At 49.6% G+C, this 21,258-nt stretch overlaps 1 protein-coding gene and 1 long non-coding RNA gene across 5 annotated transcripts in view; one reads left to right on the top strand and one right to left on the bottom strand.

Moving 5' to 3' along the window:
• The window catches only part of HIPK2 (homeodomain interacting protein kinase 2), a 204,958-nt gene that overhangs the window by 40,423 nt on the left and 143,277 nt on the right, over window positions 1-21,258 (bottom strand). For 2 of the 4 annotated variants that reach the window (XM_047762979.1, XM_047762978.1), the window contains exons 6-9: window positions 18,612-18,796; window positions 12,789-12,951; window positions 9,087-9,294; window positions 7,490-7,611 (exon numbers count right to left, since the gene is read on the bottom strand). In XM_047762979.1, coding sequence (XP_047618935.1) covers window positions 7,490-7,611; window positions 9,087-9,294; window positions 12,789-12,951; window positions 18,612-18,796 — 678 coding nt within the window. The remainder of the gene's footprint in view (window positions 1-7,489; window positions 7,612-9,086; window positions 9,295-12,788; window positions 12,952-18,611; window positions 18,797-21,258) is intronic. The other 2 variants (XM_047762981.1, XM_047762980.1) reach the window with 1 other exon arrangement.
• On the top strand, window positions 8,076-10,569 carry LOC125117241 (uncharacterized). Its single transcript, XR_007132553.1, has 2 exons — window positions 8,076-8,370; window positions 10,158-10,569. It is a non-coding gene; the product is annotated as an uncharacterized LOC125117241 (long non-coding RNA).

The following is a 21,258-nucleotide window of genomic DNA, read 5'->3' as shown; positions in this document are numbered from 1 at the left end:
AGGTCAGACCCAGTGCCATCTCTTCCACCTTTTGCCTGGTGCCTGCTTGCTTACTGGGCTTTCTGACATGGGCACGGATTATACAGTAAGGGCTTAATAAATGTCTGCTGACAAAATGAAAGAAGCAGTTCTACTGAGACAATGAACTATAACAAACTGTATTATACAGTAAGGGCTTAATAAATGTCTGCTGACAAAATGAAAGAAGCAGTTCTACTGAGACAATGAACTATAATAAACTGTATTTCAGATTTACTGAATTAAAACACAGTAAGCAGAAAAATAACCGGTTAAAACAGGTAGGAGTTCAAAAGGTTAAATGCATAACAATTTCACTGGCAGTCCAATTACTGCTGATTTGGTCTGGAGCTTATTTCAGATCTCATAAAAAAGCATGTGTTCTGACCAATGTCATTACAAAACGAAAAAAATCTTGATATCAAGCTAAGGACATTATTTTTCTCCCTATCTCCCTAAAATAGGGAAATTTTACCTCAAAGAGATGGAGGTGAAAGGGCTTTTTGGACCTCTGCCACTGATTGACATGGTCAGCTCTTTGGAGACCTCACTTCATCAGATAGTTCTCTCATTATTCCTTTATAATTTATTAGATTAGAGGTAACATTTGTGGATTCACATTGCGTGCCAAGCATAGAGCTAAGATCATAAATAGATGCTCTGACTTCATCTTAGCACCAGCCCTATGACACAGAGACTATTTTCCGCTCTCTTTTCTCAAATGAATAAACTGAAACACAGAGAAGTTAAATAACTTGGCTGGAAATACGGTAAAAAAAAAAAATGTACACTTACTGCTCTGTCTTGTAAATGACAACCAAAATGACAGTGAAGAAATGAAAAAATGTATAGAACCATTGGGCAGAGAGAACAGGAAGTGACAAGAACAGTTAACAAATTTTGGAAGCTGGAAAACAGAAAGGCACGTTTGGAGTGAACAGACTGAAGGACTCTCAGGTCAAGCCTACATATGAACCATGAGATTGCTTCATCCCTCCCAGATCCCTGGTATTTAGGCATATACCCTGCCCTCTACACCCTGTCCCCATCTCACAGCTGGAGCTTGGAGGATGCTCTCTAGGGAACCCGACTATCCCAAAAGAAAAAACTACAGAAACATTTGAGGAGAGGGGATATGACAATGAAAATGCAGAGATCAGTCCTTATGAGCCGACAGAAAAGCCCATATTCAACAATTCTATCCACTCCACACCCTATGTGGGTTTTCTTTTTTTTTTTTTTTAATTTTTCCTTTTTAGGACCACACCTGCAGCATATGGAAATCCCCAGGCTAGGGGTCGAATCAGAGCTACAGCTGCCGGTCTACACCACAGCCACAGCCACGCCAGACCCGAGGCGCATCTGTGACCCACACCACAGCTCACGGCAACACCGGATCCTTAACCCACTGAGTGAGGTCAGGGATTGAACTCCTGTCCTCATGGATCCTAGTAGGGTTTGTTTCTGCTGCGCCACAATGGGAACTCCTTAGTGCTTCAGTCTTAAATATGAATGAACAGCCAAGGATCACGAGATTTTTAAAGGAGGCCTCTAACGTGAAAGAGACTAAAACACAAAAGGAAACTCAGAGGGAAACAACAAGAGTGTAGGAATCAGAAGGAAATTTCCAAAAATCTGTAATTAATGTCCTCCGAGAATTAAAAAAAGATATATCTCCATGAAACAAGATCATATATAAAAATATACATCTCTATATATCTGTGTCTATATTTAGAGAACAAGAAAGAGCCCTTGGAAATGCGAACTATGACAACAGAAATGAACAATTCCATGAAGTTGAGAAAATCTTAGAATGCAGCACAGAAAGAATACAGAGAAAAGGAGAGAGAGATATGAAAATCGTTAGATCGATTCAGAAGCACCAGCGCCCAATTAGTAAGAGTCCCACTAAGAAGCGCCAAGAAAATGGAGGAGAAGAAATCAACGTAGGAAAAAAGAAAAAAATTCTCCAGATGAAAAGGGCCAATCGGGTGTCCAGGATAATGCATATTCTGAAAGACGCCCGAGGATGCACGGGGCTGTGAAATCGCAGGCCACTCTGGACAAGGCGTCTTACAGGCTTTTTCAGAAAGAAAGAAAAACAACAGCCACCGGACTTCTCAATATGCACAAACACATCAGCACATCAAACACACAAACCTTTCAGAGGTCTGGAAGACTCTGGGGCTGCAAAATAACATACAGAGGAAACTAACCCGACCAAAAAAATGAGACGGCTGTTAATTCCAAGAAAAAGAAGAGGTATGGGAAATGAAATAGAAGCAGAGCATATCGTGAGGGTCAGCTGTGAATGATATGACACAATATGGACAACTAGGTAGATAATACAAAGTGGCTGAATGAAACAGGTTATATAGGAGGAAAGGGAGAAAGGAAGAGTGAGGAGGCGAATGAGACGACGAGAGTGTGTGTCAGTGGGGGGGATGGAGGGGTCATATAAGCTAATGCTCCATCTTCCACGGAAGAGAGTCATTTAACACCTAAAATGGAAAAATCTGTAGGAAACAGCGTAAGTACATTATGTAGAAACGTGGAGTTAAATAAAATGAAAAGGTTAAAAGTTATTGTTTGGGCGGAGAACAGAGCAGGAGACGCCTATTTTCTGAGAGGTCTGTGGCAGCCTTCATCTGTACACAGGGGATGCATCACTTGGACAGAGAATTCGATCGAAATGCAAGAAACAACTTCCCCAAAGTCACGCCGCCAGTCAGTGGAGGGGCTGGCGTCTGAACACGACAGTCTAACCCCAGAGCCCACGCTCCGGGCCCTTTAAGAGGGTGATGTGCGTAGAGGATGGCCTCACCCAGGAACGGGTAGTGGCGGTAACTGCCCGAACATGGCAGGACCATCTTCGCCCCTCAGGCACCAAGCAAGGCTGAAGCAGGCAGCAAGGGGGGTGGTCGGGAAGCCTGGCTGCTGCAAACCACCCGAGGCGGCTTCGAGACGAAGTGAAGTTTAAAGAGCTCAAGCCAATGGTTTTTGTTTGTTTGTTTGTTTTTTGCTTTTTAGGGCTGCACCTGCAGCATATGGAGGTTTCCAGGCTAGGGGTGGAATCAGAGCTACGGCTGCCTGCCTACACCACAGCCACAGCCACGCTGGATCCTCAACCCACGATGGAGGTCAGGGATGGAAGACTGCATGCTCATGGACACCAGGCGGGTTTGTTACTGCTGAGCCACAGCAGGAGCTCCCGATCCAATACTATATAATCAAGAACTGGGAGTTCCCATCGTGGCGCAGTGGTTAACAAATCCGACTAGGAACCATGAGGTTGCGGGTTCGGTCCCTGGCCTTGCTCAGTGGGTTAACGATCTGGCGTTGCCGTGAGCTGGGGTGTAGGTTGCAGATGCGGCTCGGATCCCGCGTTGCTGTGGCTCTGGCGTAGGCTGGCGGCTACAGCTCCGATTCGACCCCTAGCCTGGGAACCTCCATATGCCACAGGAGCGGCCCAAAGAAATGGCAAAAAGACAAAAGAAAAAAAAAAAAAAAAAGAACTGTACTCCCAGAGGTCCCGTTGTGGCTCAGTGGTTAACCAATCTGACTAGGAACCATGAGGTTGCGGGTTTGATCCCTGGCCTCGCTCAGTGGGTTAAGGATCTGGTGTTGCCATGAACCGTGGTGTAGTCGCAGACTCGGCTTGGATACAGCACGATGTGGCTGTGGTGTAGGCGGGCAGCTACATCTCCGATTTGAACCCTAGCCTGGGAACCTCCATATGCTGAGAGTGCGGCCCTAAAAAAAGGGAAGAAGAACTGTACTCCCCATCTCTCTGCCTTTATCTGCTCATTCACAGTGACTGGTGGTGGTCAGGATACTAGTTCTGGGGGCTGGGGCTTGAGAACAGAAATGACAGCTCCTTTCAGGCAGCACCAAAAAGCGTGGCTGGTAAGGGATCCCCAAGATCACCCTCATGTCACCGAAATGAGAGGGTGTCCCTCTTCTTCCAGGGACACATCTTTGGGCCCCTCCCCGACGGAGCGTTTCCTTCTGAGGGACATGTGACACTGCTGGGAGGTGGGGGAGGAAAGGACACAGGCAATAAAACTAATACGAGGGATGGAGTCAAAAGACTCTAAACATTCACAAATAAACTTGAAAAGGTTTAAATCTTTAGAGAAAAAGAAACAGGCCACCTCTGGGGATGTATTTAAAGTAATAATATTTGGAGTGCCTCTGCCTGATATCTAGAAATTTACCCCGAGAAAACTAAAGGCATCAGCTTCAATATTCAATCATTAAAAAAAAAAAAAAAAGAAAGCTGCCATACTAGGTTTAGAAGTCAGCTTGTTTTTGTCCACTGAAGGGACCATTAAGGCATATCTAGGAGAGAACTCCACCTTAGTAAGCGAACACATTAGCATGGATTAAGTGAAAAACAGAAAATCAAAAGCGACCTACAAATAAAAAGACACACAGGGATAATGGATAGGACAGGACTGGTTTTTCTGTGTTTTAACTTCATATCTCTCAGTGAGCTCCGCACGTCCAGACATGTCAGTCTACCACGTCCTTTTAAATGGCTACATGGTGTTCCATTTTATGCACGTATCAATTTATTTAACAAATCTCCCACTGAATAAACATCCCAGTTGCTTCCAGCAGTTCCTTGCTATAAACGCGGTCCCGATTAAAACCCTCGTACATGTATTTTTTTGTTCACTTTCCCACTTAGAGCTCTGGATTAAATCCATTTAGAGAGCTGTTGCACTCTAGGGACTCCTTTTCATGTTGCAGTAGGTAAAGCCCTTCCCTGCTATGATTAAAGGACTGAAACAAACTCAGAAATGCTGAACAATGAAGAATGTCTATTGTAGCTAGTAAGAGATGCTAATTATTATTTCTTTCAGAGATGCTTTCTGGCTTACTAGGGTTAAGTGCCAGCACAAAAAAGGATCTCTAAGTACTCGTTCAAGTACATGTGAATTCTAGTTTTGGGCTCACAGGGGAGCAGCCCTGGGAGGGAAACTAGCCTGGATTTCTGCTACACGAATAAAATACGCACAAGCTGCTTTGCACCTGGAGTGAGCTGTGGGTCTCTTGATTTACCAGGGCCTTTTCTGAACTCCCTACCCCCAAAATGTGCAAAGGAAAGGGAGCCATGAAGACCGTTAAGAGAGGACGGAGTAGAAGGCGTGCTTTATATATTGAAGGTTCTCTGCCTCCGAACTTTCAGCAAGACAGCACTTTGTGTGCCACCAGAAGCTGGTATTAGCGGTCATATGCAGCCTCAGTTTGGAAGTAAGAATAAAGACACGAAGCATGGTTGGCATCAAATCAAACAAGCTCTTCCAGAAAACAGAAGAAGAGGTGATCATGTCCAACATACGTTGTGAGAGTGGCATAAGCTGGATGCCCAAAGCAGATACAGATCCTACAAGAAGGACATTCACGACATTTCTCACCTAAGAAAGTTAGATGCCAAAAAAGTTCACCTTGGAAATACAAGGATAGTTTAACATTAAGTAATATGTTATTACATCTATGAAGTAATTTGTTACTGTAACAGATTAAGGAACAAAAACACAGGAGTATTTCACTTTTTTGGCCACACCCTCAGCATGTAGAAATTCCTGGGTCAGGGATTGAACCTGTGCCATAGCAGTGACCCAAGCCACAGCAGTGACAATGTTGGATCCTTAACCTGCTGGGTCACCAGGGAACTCTGGGAGTTATTTCAATAGATACAGAAAAGACATGTGATGCAATTTAATATTAATTCGCTAAAAAATTAGCAAACTTGATTAAGTGTCCCTATCAACTACTTACAGTAACAAAATCCCTAATGGCAAACAGCTAGAAGAATTTCCTTCCAAGTTAAAGTTCAAGTTAAGGATGCCCTTGGAGTTCCCGCTGCGGTGCAGTGGGTTAAGGATCCAGCATCGCCACAGCTGTAGGTTGCAGCTCTGGCTTGGACTCAGTCCCTGGCCCGGGAACTTACATATGCCATGGGTGTGGCCAAAAAAGAAAAAAGAACCAGTTATATTCCTATTAATCAAAGACAAATAATTGGAAAATACAGCTAATAAAATCATTAATAATGAAACTGAAATACTTAGGAATCATTTTAACAAAAGAAAACTTTAGTGAAGGGAATAAAAGGTAATTTACTTACAATTATATCATGTTCAGGGATAAAATGGCGTAAGAGTATAAAGGTGTCAATTTTCCTAAAGTCAATATAAATCCAGTGCAAGTCCGATAAACACAAACCAGAGTTTGGGGTGTTTGTTCGTTTTCGGCTCGTTCATTGTGGAACCAAAATCCTTACGTAAGAGCGATGTTAACAGTCACGTAAAAAAGTTACGGGACAAGAACAGAGAGATTCTGAAGAACGAGATACAGGAGCAGGGCTTTCCTGACCAGATACCAAGACATGTTATTAAAGTCAGAACAGTTAAGACAATAGGCTATTAGCACAATGGAATAGAAGCGAGCGAGTCCGAAACAGACCCGTGCCATGGGATAGGACGCTGAAATTAAAACCTCAAGCTTCTGTTCAACAGAAGACATTATAAATAAGGTGTCCTTGGGAACCAATGTTATTTAAAAACAAGGGCGCTTCTAAACTAACAACATTTGGGTCAGGCTGTCCTTGATGCCCCCAAACAGAAGTGCTTGTAAAGAAAGAGGATGGCATGGTGGTTAAAATACAGATGCTGGTCTCAGACTTCTTGGGTTTGTGTTCCAGTTCTGTCACCTAATTGCCGTGTGACTCTGAGCCAGCAGTTGGTGCCTCGTTTCCCCTATTTGTTTGTCAAAAGGAGACAACCCCTTACTATGTTGCGGGCATTCAAGCCATGACAACTGTAAAGTGCCTGGCATAGTGGTGATGCATTTGTTAATAAGGTTCAAGCGATATTAAGGATTGATTACTCTTATCATTGCATCACTCTGTTTCCTAAAATTTCTACCACATTTTACACATTTGCAGCCACTTTCACCTCTGTGACCTCAGTCTAAGAATCCATCCGAGTAGCTGTGTGCGCAGATAAGGAAGATACCGGCCTGAAGCTTCTGAGATCCCGGTTTTCAACTATAAAACAAAGAGGTAATTGCCAAGGTTCTTTTTGGCTTTAAAAAACAAAAAAAGAATTTCTATTTTACAAGAAAGAAGTTTCAGGCAAAGAAATGTTAAGTGACTTGCCTTAGGTCACAGAGAATTATCAGTAGAGTCAGGATTAAACCCTAGGTCTCCCATATTAATTTACATCACAAAGATACATAATAATCTCCCCAGACGTTTCCTGCGTCTAAATTTCTTCTTGAAATTGTAAGCTGGATACTTAGGAAGGTAATTCACCTGGGGATCATCGAGAATATTACTGATACCTTCTAATGACTTGAAGCATCTAACTCACCATCGGGGAGGGAACTGGCGGAGATGCATCTCGTTTGCGAGTGACAGTCACACGGATGCTGTTAATACCGGTCATGACAACGAGAGACTTACCTGGGCAAGCAGGCCGGGTTGGATCTGAAGAGGCTGAGCTCCTGGGGCTTGAGTGACGATGGGAACTGCATTTTCCATTCGCACAGAGTAGCCAGCATGCTTAGAGGGGGAGGCCTGCAGTCCTGGTCCACACAGCGGGCAAGGGAGAGAAGGGCTGAGTACCTGGACGCAGTTGGATGGGGAGTCCCCTGCCGGCCAGATGTTCAGCTCTCGGCTCCCTCTGCGCTAGGCAACCCCCGACCCCCCAAATGCCTGGTCCTTTGGAAGCCTCTCCTTTAGTGTCTACCTCAACATGTTTTTTTATGTATTTACTTTTTTATTTAAAATTTTTTATTAAGTTGATTTACAATGTTCTGTCAATTTCTGCTGCACAGCAAAGTGACCCAGTTACACACACACACGTATGTGTTCTTTTTCTCATATTACCCTCCATCATGCTCCATCACAAGTGACTAGATACAGTCCCCTGTGCTATATATAGCAGGACCTCACTGCTTCTCCAATCCAAATGCAGTAGTTTGCATCTACTCACCCCGAACTCCCCGTCCCTCCCACTCCCTCCCCCGTCCCCCTGGGCAACCACGAGTCTGTTCTGCACTAATTTAACATTTTTTAAAAACGCACAAAACAACCTTGAATGCTTTCAAAGACTAGAAGGTCAAATTAAGGAGTCTGTACAGCCAAAAGTGGACAGTTATGTGGACAAATTTCAGCTAGAAAACTGCTTCTGTCATGAAGGCATATCTGTGCATCAAAGCCAGAGCTCCGGGGCGTGGAGGCGGGGGGAGAGTGAGGCTGCACTGAACCATCCACGCACGCAACTTAACACTTCGGGGTTCTCGGACACAAATTCTTGAGCTTTCTGTGTAAGCTGTAACCAAGTAAGTGGTCCATGCCCGCTTCTTAGAGCGTTCAGGCGAAGGGCAGGGGAGCAGGGCTAAAGTACCACGGTGGGGGCGGGGGGCGGGGGCAGGGCGGGGAGCAGTGACCAAGAGGTACTTTTCAGAAAGACACATATTCTTCCCCGAGAGCTGGGACTATGCTGGCTGGCGGAGACGGGCCATTTTTAAATTTTTTGCTCTTTAAGGCCACACCTGCAGCTTATGGAGGTTCCCCGGCTAGGGGGTCCAATCGGAGATACAGCTGCCGGCCTACACCACAGACACAGCCACACAGGATCCAAGCCTCGTTGGTGACCTACACCACAGCTCACGGCAACACTGGATCCTTAACCCACTGAGCGAGGCCAGGGCTCGAACCCGCATCCTTATGGGTACTAGTTGGGCTCATCAGCACTGAGCCACAACGGGAACTTCCAGAGGGGCTGTTTTCTCTAGATAATGCACACAGAGATTATTTCCTGTGAGAAAAGGCAAGAGCCCCCATCGGCATAACAACGGGAGCGCACACAGCAGGACAGGGGGCGAGGGACAAATCTGCTGGCAGGTGGTGAGAATAAGAAGGGCCCAACTTGGTGTTGAGTGCCACTGTTCCTGGGCTGGCGACTGTAGGGTGGGGCCCTCAAGTTCAGCCCAAAGACACGAATCGGGGCAAAGCGTGGGGGCCGGCGCCCCAGAGGCTGTCCGCTCGTCCTTACCTTGGAAGCCGGGCGGACACACGATGAGCGCTTGCTGGAAGGGGTCAGGCCGGGCGCAGATCTGGGCAGTTCCCGTCTGCAGGGGCAGGCTCCGCTGGGCCACTGCAGCCATGGACGCCGCTGAGGGCTGGTAGAGTGCAGATGGGTAGTTTAGTATGGAGACTTCGGGATTGGCTAAGGAAAGAGTGGCACTGGTGGAGGTGGGAGCCTAAAGGAATGGTGGGGGTTAAACAAAAATAAACAAAAATAAAACATGAGGGAGGTGGCAATGCTGGGAGACACGAATCTAAGTCAAACGAACGAACTCAACGGAGAGCAAACCAACAGACACAAACCAAGAGCGAAAAAGCAAAAATAGACAGGGGTGGAAATATGGCTGAGAAGTCGCAGGGAAAGGCGGGCACCTGCAGCCACACGCAACCCAAGAGTCACCCCTGCTGCTCCAAGCCAGGCCTGTTCCTCACATCGTGGGGCCTGGACAAAGGCGCAAAGGGACCCCGCAAGTCCTCTCTAAAGAGTGCAAAGTTAAAAATGAGCCTAGAAAGGATGTATGTATGTACGTACGTCCATTCAGACGCATACACCTTCATCCCCACGGGGACGGCCGGGTTTGAGTTTAGGATTCTTGGATCCCTCGGCTTCCTGCCCTCCCTGTCCCAGCTCCATCCCACACGTCGAGGGCCTCCGGGTGCTTGTATTTGGACTTGGTGCTACAGCCCCTACTGGGCTGATGAAGCCAGGAAGAGGCCCCGCAGGCCCAGGGTCCCGGGTACCCGGAGCCTGGCATGGAAGCACACATTCCTGAGGAGGGCCCGGGACGGGGGCCCTTTGGCTCAGGTCTCAGGGCAGCACTGCTCACAGATGCCCTGCCATGACCGCAGGGCCCTGTTACTGCGGAGACGGAGAGGGACCTGGCGAGCCTGGGGTCCCTGGTCGGAATTCAGCGCATCTCCTGTGGACGTTCAGCCACTAAGGCTGGAAGGCAGAGAAGATGCTAGTGGGTCAAGAGACCGTGAATGGAAACGGGTCAGACAAATACTGACATGAGGTCCTGTCTCCTCTCTCCCTCAGAACAAGAGAGCATCCGCGACTGAACGTCCGTGTGAAGACAGGCCACAGAAGGAAAGGGAATTCTAGATGGGAATTCTCCAGGGTCACCCTCATCTTCTCCACACCGATTCTTTAGCGAGACAGGTGGGGGCTCCCCATGGCTCCAGGTTCAACACTGTTTACGAGAGGTTTGGCCACTAGAGGTTCCAAGGACTAAAACAGACAGGCAGGAAGGAGCCACAAGGCTGTGTGGACACAAACACAATCAGAATTTCAAGAAGGATGTGCATGGGTGCCAAATTTGATAAAATGGACAAAGTTTCATTTTGCGTGTTTCTTATACTCTATTTTATGCTGGATTTCAGTGCAAAGCAGAAGAGTTTGTGGTGCCCATGTTTACATCTTAAGATATATATATATACACACACACTTATCATAAGTGTCTGCTTTTTTTGGGGGGGGGGGTGCATTGAATTGGAGCTGCAGCTGCTGGCCTACACCTCAGCCACAGCAACGCAGGATCCGAAGCGCATCTGCGACCTACACCACAGCTCACGGCAACGCCAGATCCTTATGCCACCGAGCAAGGCCAGAGATCGAACCCATATCCTCGTGGGTACTGGTCAGGTTCATTACCACTGAGCCACACGGGGAACTCCCATAAGTGTCTGTTTTTGCAGCACCATACAGTTGGCCTCCGGCTAACTGCGGCGGAAAAGAAATTTTCTCCATAATTTCTGGTGTACAGCGAAGTGATTCAGTTACATTTATATATATTCTTTCAGATTTCTTTTCTATTATAGGTTAGTACAAGATACTGACTATAGCTCCCTGTGCTAACGGTAGGTCCTTGTTTATCTGCCTTATACATAGGCGTTCGGATGGGGCCAGCACCTGTGTTGCTACCGATGGCATGACTTGTATTTATGTGTTCTCTCCATGGCCTCGCCTCTCCTCGAGCCTTCCCCACAAACACAGTTCCCATCACACGCCTGCTGGGATTCTACAGCCAGAGTCCGGACCCCCCTCCCAGCTTCCTGTCCCCTGCCTCCTCCAGGTTCCCACGCTGGTACTCAACTACTCCCCCTTCTGGTCAGTCACGGGTCCTGCGGCTCCTTCCTTGCAAAGGCCCCTGGAACCCTCTTTTCTGTTGCTGCTTCCTTAGTGGCCTTTTCTCCTGAGGCCTGTGACCTGTAAGGCCCTGACTAGGGATGTTCTGGCCTCTACTTCTTTTCTTCCAGTTCTTCGTGGGCACAGGGGCTAGAACATTCTTTCCAAAAGACGCCTTTGTGCATGTCAGCACCTCTGCTCAAAACCTCCACTTACTGCCTGAGGAACACCGAGTATGCCTCTTGGTCTGGCCTCCTTCCTCAGCCAGGCCGACCTTCCCCTCTCAAAGCACCTCCTCCTCCTCTCCACGCCCATGGCAATGGCCCGTTAATCGGCTCACTGCGATGGAGCGCTGGTGATGACAAACAAAACCACGGTGATACTGGGTCAAGGAGTTCACCTCCCTGCCTGTGGCTGCCTCAGCCTGAGGACGGAGCAAGGTGCTGGGTGGGAAAGCTCTTTATTTTGGACTCGAGGCCTTAGAGAACATTAGCTCTTCCTGCTAAGGAGGGTTGTAAGAACACCGATGGTCCCCAGGGGACAGCAGATTCCAGGCGGCCTCTCCTAGGGTGTAGGCAGAAGGGGGGCAGGGTGGGGAGAGTCAAGCTGGGCCTTAGCAACCCCGTGTGCCAGGAACGGCCTAGGAAGATGGGGTCGGTGACTCTTCAGTGGGACTGGGGACCTGCTGAACAGAGCAGACGCCGAGCAGAGTGTTCACACTTGAGGATTAGAGCAGACACGCTCCTCTCCTATGGTATGTATACACCCAGATAGGAGGGTTTCATTAAAGACTGATACTGAGACTGAAAAAACCCAGGGACGTTTCTTTGGGGGACCTGGTAAGACTAGTAGGTGGGGACAAAAGACTCGGATATCAGAGGCAGCCCGAGGTAGGATGGCAACATCACCCATTCAGTGACTATTTCCCAGGTGTCATCCATATTTCGAGCAGTGGGTTAGGGGCTGGATTCTGTTCATTTTCTGCAAAGGGTTGTGGGAAGAATATTCGGTGTCTGAGTCCCTTTTTAGGTCCAACTGCTGGGATTCTGGTGACAAGACGGATGAGCGGATTTTCCCCCAGGTGTGGAAAAGGACAGGTTTTATGTGTCCTGGAAGGAGATCATGTGGACCCAGCAGGGCCGAGACCAGGAGCAGGGCGCCGAGCGGCACGACCGCCAGCATCCCTTCCAGGTCTGGAACTCCCGACCAGGCGGATGTCAGCCCTAAAAGGATCACAGCATCTCCTTTGCCTTAATCCCCCGTTAGGACAGAGGAAAGCAGTGAGAGGGACCAGTGAGAAATAACCCCCTTAGTGAGTCATTTCTGCGACCTTCCCATGAGGCCAGGAGTCAGTGCAAAGAGGGCTTGGGTCTCTCAAAGGAACACTTTCTGACAGAGCCGAATGTGACCGCAGAGAGATTTTTGTCTGTGGTGTGTGACGGTGGAGGCGTTTTGTCTCCCGGTGAGGTTTGGTGGGAAAATAAAATTCCCGAGGTTCGCACGGTCAGGCCCCCTTGTCTTCCCCTCGGTGCCCCCACTGACCTGGTTGTGGACAGTGTTCAGCTGGTTGTTGAAGGTCATGGTCAGGTTGGTGGAGGTGCTGGGGGCCACGTGCGTGATGAAAGGGGTTTTGCTCTGGTTCACCGTGTCATACATGTTCACCCGGCGCTTGCAGATCTCCATGTTCTGGAAACACGACTTGACGCTGTTCACGCAGGAGGCAGAGATGGGGCATCGGGGAAAGAGAAGAGGGTAACGTGGAAGGAAGGGGAGAAGAAGGAGAGAGAGGAGGGGAGAACAGTTAATCTAACGAACAGCGCGACGGGGAAGCCAACTTTAGGTCTCAGGTTCCTGGATTTCTCCGGCAAAGGCTTTACGGGTGAGTCGGGGGGGACGGACGTGCACCTGCGCTGTCTGGCGACCGCATCTCCCCATCTCACGTGGGTCAAGGTTCTCCAGGCACCACAGACCTCTTTCCTCATGCTGCTAATCCGCCTCCAACTTTACTGCTCATTCTCAGCTTCCAAAGTGGTTTCTGGCCCATCAACAAATGTGTAAGTTCTCTGACTGGGAACATTCAACAGAGGTTTAGGACCGGCCTCCGCCTTCCAGGCGCGCACCCTTTCCAGCGCCTCTAGGGCACCAGCGCCATCTAGGGGTCAGCCCAGGAACTAGCCACCCTCCCCACTGGACCCTGCGTGAAACGAGACCAAAAATATGCGTAATAGTGGCTAACTTTACTGACAGCGTGGTAGGTGTTTGCAAGCACTCTTTCACTCGGTCTTACGAAGAGCCATCAGAAGAATATATACAACCGTGGCCCCTATTTTACGAGTGAGGATGAAGCCGAGAGAGGATGGGTAATTTGCCAAGATCAAGAGCTCGCCTCGGGCAGTTTTCACCTACACACCTACAGTCTCTTTAACTTCCTGCATTCTCCCTTTCTCTTTTCTAATTCTTGACCGGATACATAAAATAAAAATTTGCTCCCTCTTTTTCTTCCTCCATTGCACTGGTGGATCAAAACACTACCCTGATTGTGAATGTCAGGTATAAAAGTGTGGCTGACACCAGCATTCAGGACAAGGAAAGCCACGAGCAGCCTCGACCAAGTTCTTGAAAATCCCCCATAGAGTGTCCTTTAGGATGTATGCCTTGTTTCCCATTCACTTGCATGTCGTCTAATTAAACTTACTTTTCCTCAAAGGCTAATATTCAAGATAATAAGACTCCAGTTAAAATTTCATTGAAAGTAATTATTTCAATTATAAATAATGTAATAAACTTCTACTATTTTAAGATGACAAATGGTTACCGTTTCTATATACCATAGGTAAGCTCTTTTCTGGGCCAAGCAGGTGCAGTGGGCTGTAACCAAACATCTTCTCCATGAATGATGTTTTGAACTGACTTAGACGTTTTTTCTGAGTTAACCACGACTAACGCTGGCCACACAATGCACACGAAATAAACACAGACTGATAACCCTGGAGGGAAAGGAAAACGTATTTTCCAGTAACCAAGAGCTAAAAATACTATTAACTAATGCTGGTAATGCCGATGTGTTTTGAGTATCTACTGAGTACCAAGTCCACTGCTAAGAGCTTTCGCATTCGCTGAAGGAATGACACAATGGATTTTGTGTTCTTTTTTGGACTGTATTTGATGCATCCATGGTTTTCTGACAATTCGACACAAAGCTTTCATTTCTTTTTCTTTTTTCTTTTTAGGGCCATACCTGAGGCATATGGAAGTTCCCAGGCTAGGGGTCGAATCGGAGCTGTAGCCGCCGGCCTACACCACAGCCACAGCAACTCGGGATCTCAGCTGTGTCTGCAACCTACACCACAGCTCACGGCCACAGTGGATACTTAACCCACTGAGCAAGGTCAGGGATCGAACCTGCGTTCTCCTGGATGCTAGTCAGATTCATTAACTGCTGAATCACGATGGGAACTCCCAGCCCAAAGCTTTTAGAAACTCTGAAGTTTCTGACTGAAATGATCTGGGTTTCCAGTTGCAGGTGGGGGAAAGCACTTTCATGAGAGCGGTTTATAAGGAGTCCGTGTGCTAGAATCCCAACACGGAAAAGTGAGTGGAGTCTCTTTCACCGGTTAATCTAGATGCTAAGGCGTCTCTGGCTCAGCCCCAGCGGTGGGGTCTACAGAAGAAGGTGGCCTGGGGGTGTCTTCTGGCCCCAGAGCTCCGCATGGCCTGCCCGGCACATTCTAGGGTCCCTCTCTCGGTAAGCCTGGGTGTGCTTGAAGCCCACTCTTGCCTTCGGAGGCCTGTGTTCCGAGTTTCTAAATTGTCTTGGTCAAGCTCTAAATTGGAAGGGGATGCTCACGATTTCCATGCTTGGTCTTCGCCACGCACGGGGAAGCACGCCGGCATGCTGCTGCTGCTCCTTGGCAGAAGCCAGAGCGAGACAGCAGCCTGGGGTCCTCCTGCCAAGCCGCCAGCTCTGAGCAGTGACGGTCTCACTGACTTAGCGGGAGCCCTCTGGCCAGCACCCAGCCATGCCCACAGCTGTTTCTCAGGCATCCCACGTCACCCCTGAACATGCAAAGACGGATCTTCTGGTGCCCCATCCGGTAAACCACCAAGTCTGCCTTTCTCTCGTGGCACAGACCAACACCCCGACTCACCTTGACCACCCCCAGAAATGGGACAAACCCCGTAATGAGCGTTTGCAAGGGTCGGGGCCACGTTCCTTCTGTGTACCAGGGTCTGCTGTTTCACACATGCTTCTAAGGTGAAGAGGCAAGAGCTGGTTGTTGCAATCGGATCTGACGTGCTCAACAACAACCAGCACGGAGCAGACCTCAAAGACAGGAAGCACTGACCGTGGCGGGCACCACGCCCCCACTTCTCCAAGGCTGGTTAAGGTCCAATCCAGCCTGCAGACTCAGCCCGATCTGATTCTGGCCACGGCTGGGCCAGGGGTGACGGCAGACGCTCTGACCTGCAGCTCCCGCCCCCGGTCCCTCTCCCTCCTGCCCCCCGCGGAGGCTCAAGGACGTGCCTATTTACTCTTTCGCATCCCACGTGCCTCCGGGGTGGGAGGCTGAAGTGACGGCTCTGATCACCCTCAGTTACAGGGTGACTTGCATGTAATTCACATGTCCAAGTTCTGATCCCCTGGTATGTAAGAAAGTGACTGCATTTGGAGATAGAATCTTTTTTTTTTTTTTTTTGGTCTTTTTGCCTTTTCTAGGGCCGCTCCCGCGGCATATGGAGGTTCCCAGGCTAGGGGTCGAATCAGAGCTGTAGCCGCCGGCCTACGCCAGAGCCACAGCAATGGGGGATCCAATCTGAGTCTGCGACCTACACCACAGCTCACGGCAACGCCACATCCTTAACCCACTGAGCAAGGTCAGGGATCGAACCCGCAACCTCATGGTTCCTAGTCGGATTCGATAACCACTGAGCCACTGAACTCTTGGAGATGGAATCTTTAAAATGAGGTCATGAGGATGGGCCCAAATCCAATTTCCTCAGGAGGGGGAGGAAATCAGGACACACACAGGAAGAGAAGGCAGACCGTGCGAAGACACAGGGAGATGTTCACGGCCACACAAAAGCCCAGGAGAGAGGCCCCAAGAGAGAACAGCTCTGCCACACACCTAGATCTTGGGCTTCTGGAAGCACACGAAAATACATGTCTGCTCTTTGAGGCCCTCGGCCACTCCAGGCACTTTGCAACGGCGGCCTCCATGCACTGACACTGCCTCCCCTTCTCGTGCCGCACCTCACCTCTCCTCTCTCTTTAACCCATTCCCTGCACCCCCCAGAGACGTCAGGGGTCACCCCCGACCACCCATCAGACACTCTGGCTTCTTAGCTCCTTCTCATCTCCCGTGACCCATTGTCCATTCCCGGTACCCATTCCTTGGACCGTCAGCCTGGACCGACCTGCTCCAGGGTCCCATCACCGATTCAAGCATCCTGCCTCCTGGTCCCATCGTTAACCTCTGGCTTATTCAGCCGCACTGTACTAACCATTCTTTGAGCTCGTCGCCCCCTCAGGTGCTTTGGCTCCTCCCATCTTCACGTCCTTTCTTACTAAGCTAAGCCTCCCCCAGCCGTCCTTTGGGATAGAACTACGCCACTGCTTCATTTAGGCAACACCAGAAATCGGCGTCAGTTTTTTTCTCCAGCAGCAGCCCAGCAAAACTGCAACCCGAGGGACCCAAGCATCTGTTTCCTCCCAGTGTTCACCCGAGCAGAACAGCTCCCCTCACGCTACCACGGCCAACCGCCACGCCCAGCACCTCTGCTCCATTTCTCTGTTCTGTTTGCTCTGCCTGAACTTTTCCACCCTGCTTAAACCACCACCACCCAGGGCTCGACAAGACAAGACAGAAGCAAGAGTTCCCGTGGTGGCTCAGTGGTCATGAACCCAAGGAGTATCCATGAGGATAAGGGTTCGATCCCCGGCCTCGCTCAGTGAGATAAGGATCCGGCATTGCCGTGAGCTGTGGTGTAGGTTGCAGATATGACTCGGATCCTGTGTTGCTGTGGCTGTGGTTAGGCCAGCAGCTGTAGCTCCAATTCCATCCCTAGCCTGGGAACCTCCATATGCCGAGCGTGCAGCCCTAAAAAAAGACAAAAAAAAAAAAGAAAAAAAAGAAAAGAAACAGCTCTCGCTAAGTTACCCAGAACTTCCAAGGCATTTCTTCTAGGCTCATTTGACCTGATCGAGAGACAGCAGACAAATCTTTGCTAGAGGAACTCTCCCCAACCATTCCCGAGCACATAAATCCTTTAACGACTTCCTGTCGCTCTGAGGATAAAGACCGACATCCTAACACGGAAGGCCTGCCCTTGGCGCTCAGGTCTGCTCCTGCCTGTGTTGGAGCCTCCACACGGCGACACCCTTTCTGCTCTGCTGGCCGTTCCAGCAGGGACCTCCCTCTCCTTTGGGGCTCACATAGTCGGGGCTTCCCCACGCTGCCCCCCGAAGCGAGGCCCCCTTGCTACATGCTCTCCGTGCCCCGGCCATCCCCTGCCGACAGCCTGGGGATCCTTTGGGGATCACTGGTTTAGGACCTTTCTCTCGCCTGCAGACCGGAAGCTCCAGTGGACAGGGCCTCCACCTGCCTCTACTCCAGCCCCTGGCACAGCACGCAGCACAGCGGATGAGCGGATGGATGAATGGAGAGGCCCAAATCCAAAGCAGACGGAGTCCACTCCAGACCAGGTCTGGGAGTAACCTCCAGCAGTGAAGGCGGCTCTGCTTCACCGACGCTGCCCTGCTGAGCACCTTCCTTCGTGCCCAGACACCCAGGCCTGGTCGCCCGGCCCTGAGCCCTTTCACGCTCCACCGTTCCCTCTTTTTGTTTATGTTTTTTGGGTTTTTTTTGCTTTTTAGGTCAGAACATGCGGCATATGCGAGTTCCCAGGCCAGGGATCTAAGTGGAGCTGTAGCTGCCGGCCTACAGCACAGCCACAGCCATATGGGATCCGAGCGGCGCCGGTGGCCTGCACTGCAGCTGACGCCAACACTGGATCCTTGACCCACTGAGAGGGCCAGGGATCGAACCTGCATCCTCACGGTTACTAGTCGGGTTCGTTTCCACCGCGCCACAATGGGAACTCCCTGTTTCTTCTTTTGGTGTCAAGAAAACTTCGGCCCAGTGTCCCAATCTGGCCGCCACCTGTTTTTACAACTACTGTTTCACTGGCGCGCAGCCTCCTTCACGGGTGTAGGTACTGTCTACAGCTGCTGTCAGCTCTAAGGGCGGAGCTGAGGGCCTGTGACAGACCCTGCTCGGCTGCAAAGCCCGAGGTGTACTCTCCGGGGCTTTAAAGAGGAAGCTGGCCGCACCCCCTGGTATAAGAAGCCTCGCGTGGGATACCTACTGTGTGCTGTGGGGAAAATCGAGTAAGTGCGTCATGGTGACGAAGGGGTGGTTCAGGGTCTCGATGGGAGTGATTCTCTTGTCGGCATCTATGGTCAGCATCTTCTTCAACAGGTCGATGAACTCCCGCCGGTCCGCCTTTTCCACCAACATGTCACTCCCTTCCAAGTCTGTGGTCATGTTCACCTGGAGCAAGTGGGGACAGGTTACCAAGACCTCGCCGGGCCTCTCTCCCCCCCCCCCCCCATCCCCCTTATTCCGCGCCCGGCAGCTCCATCCGACCCCTCCGTCACCCCGTCCCGTTCCCAGACGGCTGTGTGGCCCCGAGGGAGGCCCCGCCGGGTGTGAGCACCGCCCAGGGGATGCGGCTGCTCTCCCCGCAGGAAAGAACGAGGGACGCCACTCGCTGGGGAGGGGGGGGGGGGCACGCCGGCACCTGCGGGTACACAGAAGTGACGGGAGCCCCCTGCTCCTGCTTTTAACAGTTAGGCTGGAGGGCACCTCACATGACGCCTCGCTGAAAAGAGCCGCAAGAGCAAGAGATCTGGAGACGGACTGCCTGACAATGCGAACGCACTGAATGCCGCTAAGCGGTTCGCTTAAAAATGGTTTCGATGATTGAGTTTAGAATACAGGTATTTTTCCACAGTTAAACAACAATAATTACAACCAAGCAGTGAAAGATAAGACGTGGAGGTCCTGCTGTGGGACTGGAGGCATCTCTGTAGCTCCAGGACACAGGTTCAAACCCCAGCCAGGCACAGTGGGTTAAAGGATCCAGCAAAGAAAAAAAAAAAAAAAAAAAGGGACACACACACACACACAAAGGTGCAAGGTTTAGGTTTTATTCTGGCTACACCTGAGGCACATGGAGGTTCCCAGGCCAGGGATCAAACCTGCAACACAGCAGCAACCCAGGCCACTGCAGTGATAAACCTCAAGAGAATGCCGAAAGGTTCAAGGTCGTTTGGTTGCCTTTTTTTTTTTTTTTTTTTGGCTTTTTAGTGCCGCATTTGTGGCATATGGAAGTTCCCAGGCTCGGGGTTGAATTGGAGCTGCAGCTGTCGGTCTAGACCACAGCCACAGCAGTGCAGGATCCTAGTGGCATCTGAGACCTACACCATAGTTCACAGCAATGCCAGATCCTTAATCCACTGAGTGAGGCCAGGAGTCGAACCTGCATCCTCATGGATGCTAGCTGGATTCTCAAACTGCTGAGCTACAAGAGGAACTCCCCACAAGGTTTATTTACTTCTCCTTCAGAGGGAGATACCAGAGCCTAAATGCCCCCTTCCACACGTACAGTCTTCTTGCAGCTCCTGAATCAGGGTCAGAATTATTCAAGCCCTGTGTTTGCTGGGATAACCTCTGGCCATGGCGAGCAAGATACCTGAACACAGGATTCTGTGACCAAAAGCAAGTCTACACTAGGATAGCTATCCTTTAAAAACCTTGTTTTATGGTGTTTTCTATATTTTTCAAGAAATTGCTGGAAAGAAATTTCAGCTTTCTCAGACAATCTAAGCTTCTAATCAACTGACAAGTATACTTTACCCAGAATCATGTTTTTTGGTTACACTTATCTTCAGTAAGAGGTGTGCTAAGTGTTTATTGGCCTATAGTATTATTTCTTGATGCTTTGAAGAAAAACTCACTTTGGGCTATGCTCATTTCAGCCTAGTTTTACCCTAAAAAGTGTTGAAGTTCTAGAACTTTCTCTGGGCACAAAGGTGAGAGCCTGTGGTCTCTCCAGTGAGCTGACGGCGAGTGAGTACAGTGGGTTGAACTGCATTCTTGCAAAAGACATGAGTCCTAATCCCTGGCTCCCGGGAATGTGATTTTACTGGGAAACAGGGTCTCTGCAGATGCAAAAAAAAGTTCAGGTCACACTGGAGTAGGGTGGGTCCTAAATCCAAAGACTGGTGTCTTTTTAAGAGGAAGAAAGGCAAATTCCCAGCAACAATGAACCCGACTTGGATCCATGAGGACGCAGGTTCGATCCCTGGCCTCGCTCAGTGGGTTAAGGATCTGGTGTTGCTGTGAGTGGTGGTGTAGGTTGCAGAGGTGGCTCGGATCTCTCGTTGTATGGCTGTGGCGTAGGCCAGCCGCTGCAGCTCCTATTTGACCCCTAGCCTGGGAACTTCCTTTAAAAAGAAAAAGAGAGAAAGATGGGAAATTTGGACATGGAGATAAGAAGGAACACAGGGTTGTTGGCCACATAAAGGAGGAGGAAGAGTTTGGGGCAAAGCAGCTACATGACAGGGGACACTGAGGATTGCCAAGGGCCACCAGGGGCCAGGAGAAGGGCTCTTTCTTCCCAGAGCCTGTAGAGGGAACATGGCCCTGCTGGCACTCTGATTTCAAACTTTGAGCCTCCAGAACTGGAGAATAACTGCCTGTTGTTTTAAGTCACCTGGCTTGTGGCAGCTTGTCATGGCAGCCCTAGGGACTAGTCACGTGTACAGATGGGTGTGAATCTTTCTCATGGAAACGTCAGGAAGATTGGCCAGTACTATTTTACAGCTGGGAAACCAAAAGACTGAAGCTATTTTTAAAGAACTAGTGAAAGGTCTTAAAAATGTTCCACACACCCAACGGTGTTCTGACTGAGGCTGGGGTACCACTGTTCAAGGTCAGGGTCAACCGCT

This window comes from Phacochoerus africanus, chromosome 16 (genome assembly GCF_016906955.1).
Source record: "Phacochoerus africanus isolate WHEZ1 chromosome 16, ROS_Pafr_v1, whole genome shotgun sequence".
NCBI classification, from domain to species: Eukaryota; Metazoa; Chordata; class Mammalia; order Artiodactyla; family Suidae; genus Phacochoerus; species Phacochoerus africanus.
The sequence above is the reverse complement of the archived record's forward strand: the minus strand, read 5'-3'. Positions and strand labels throughout refer to the sequence as shown.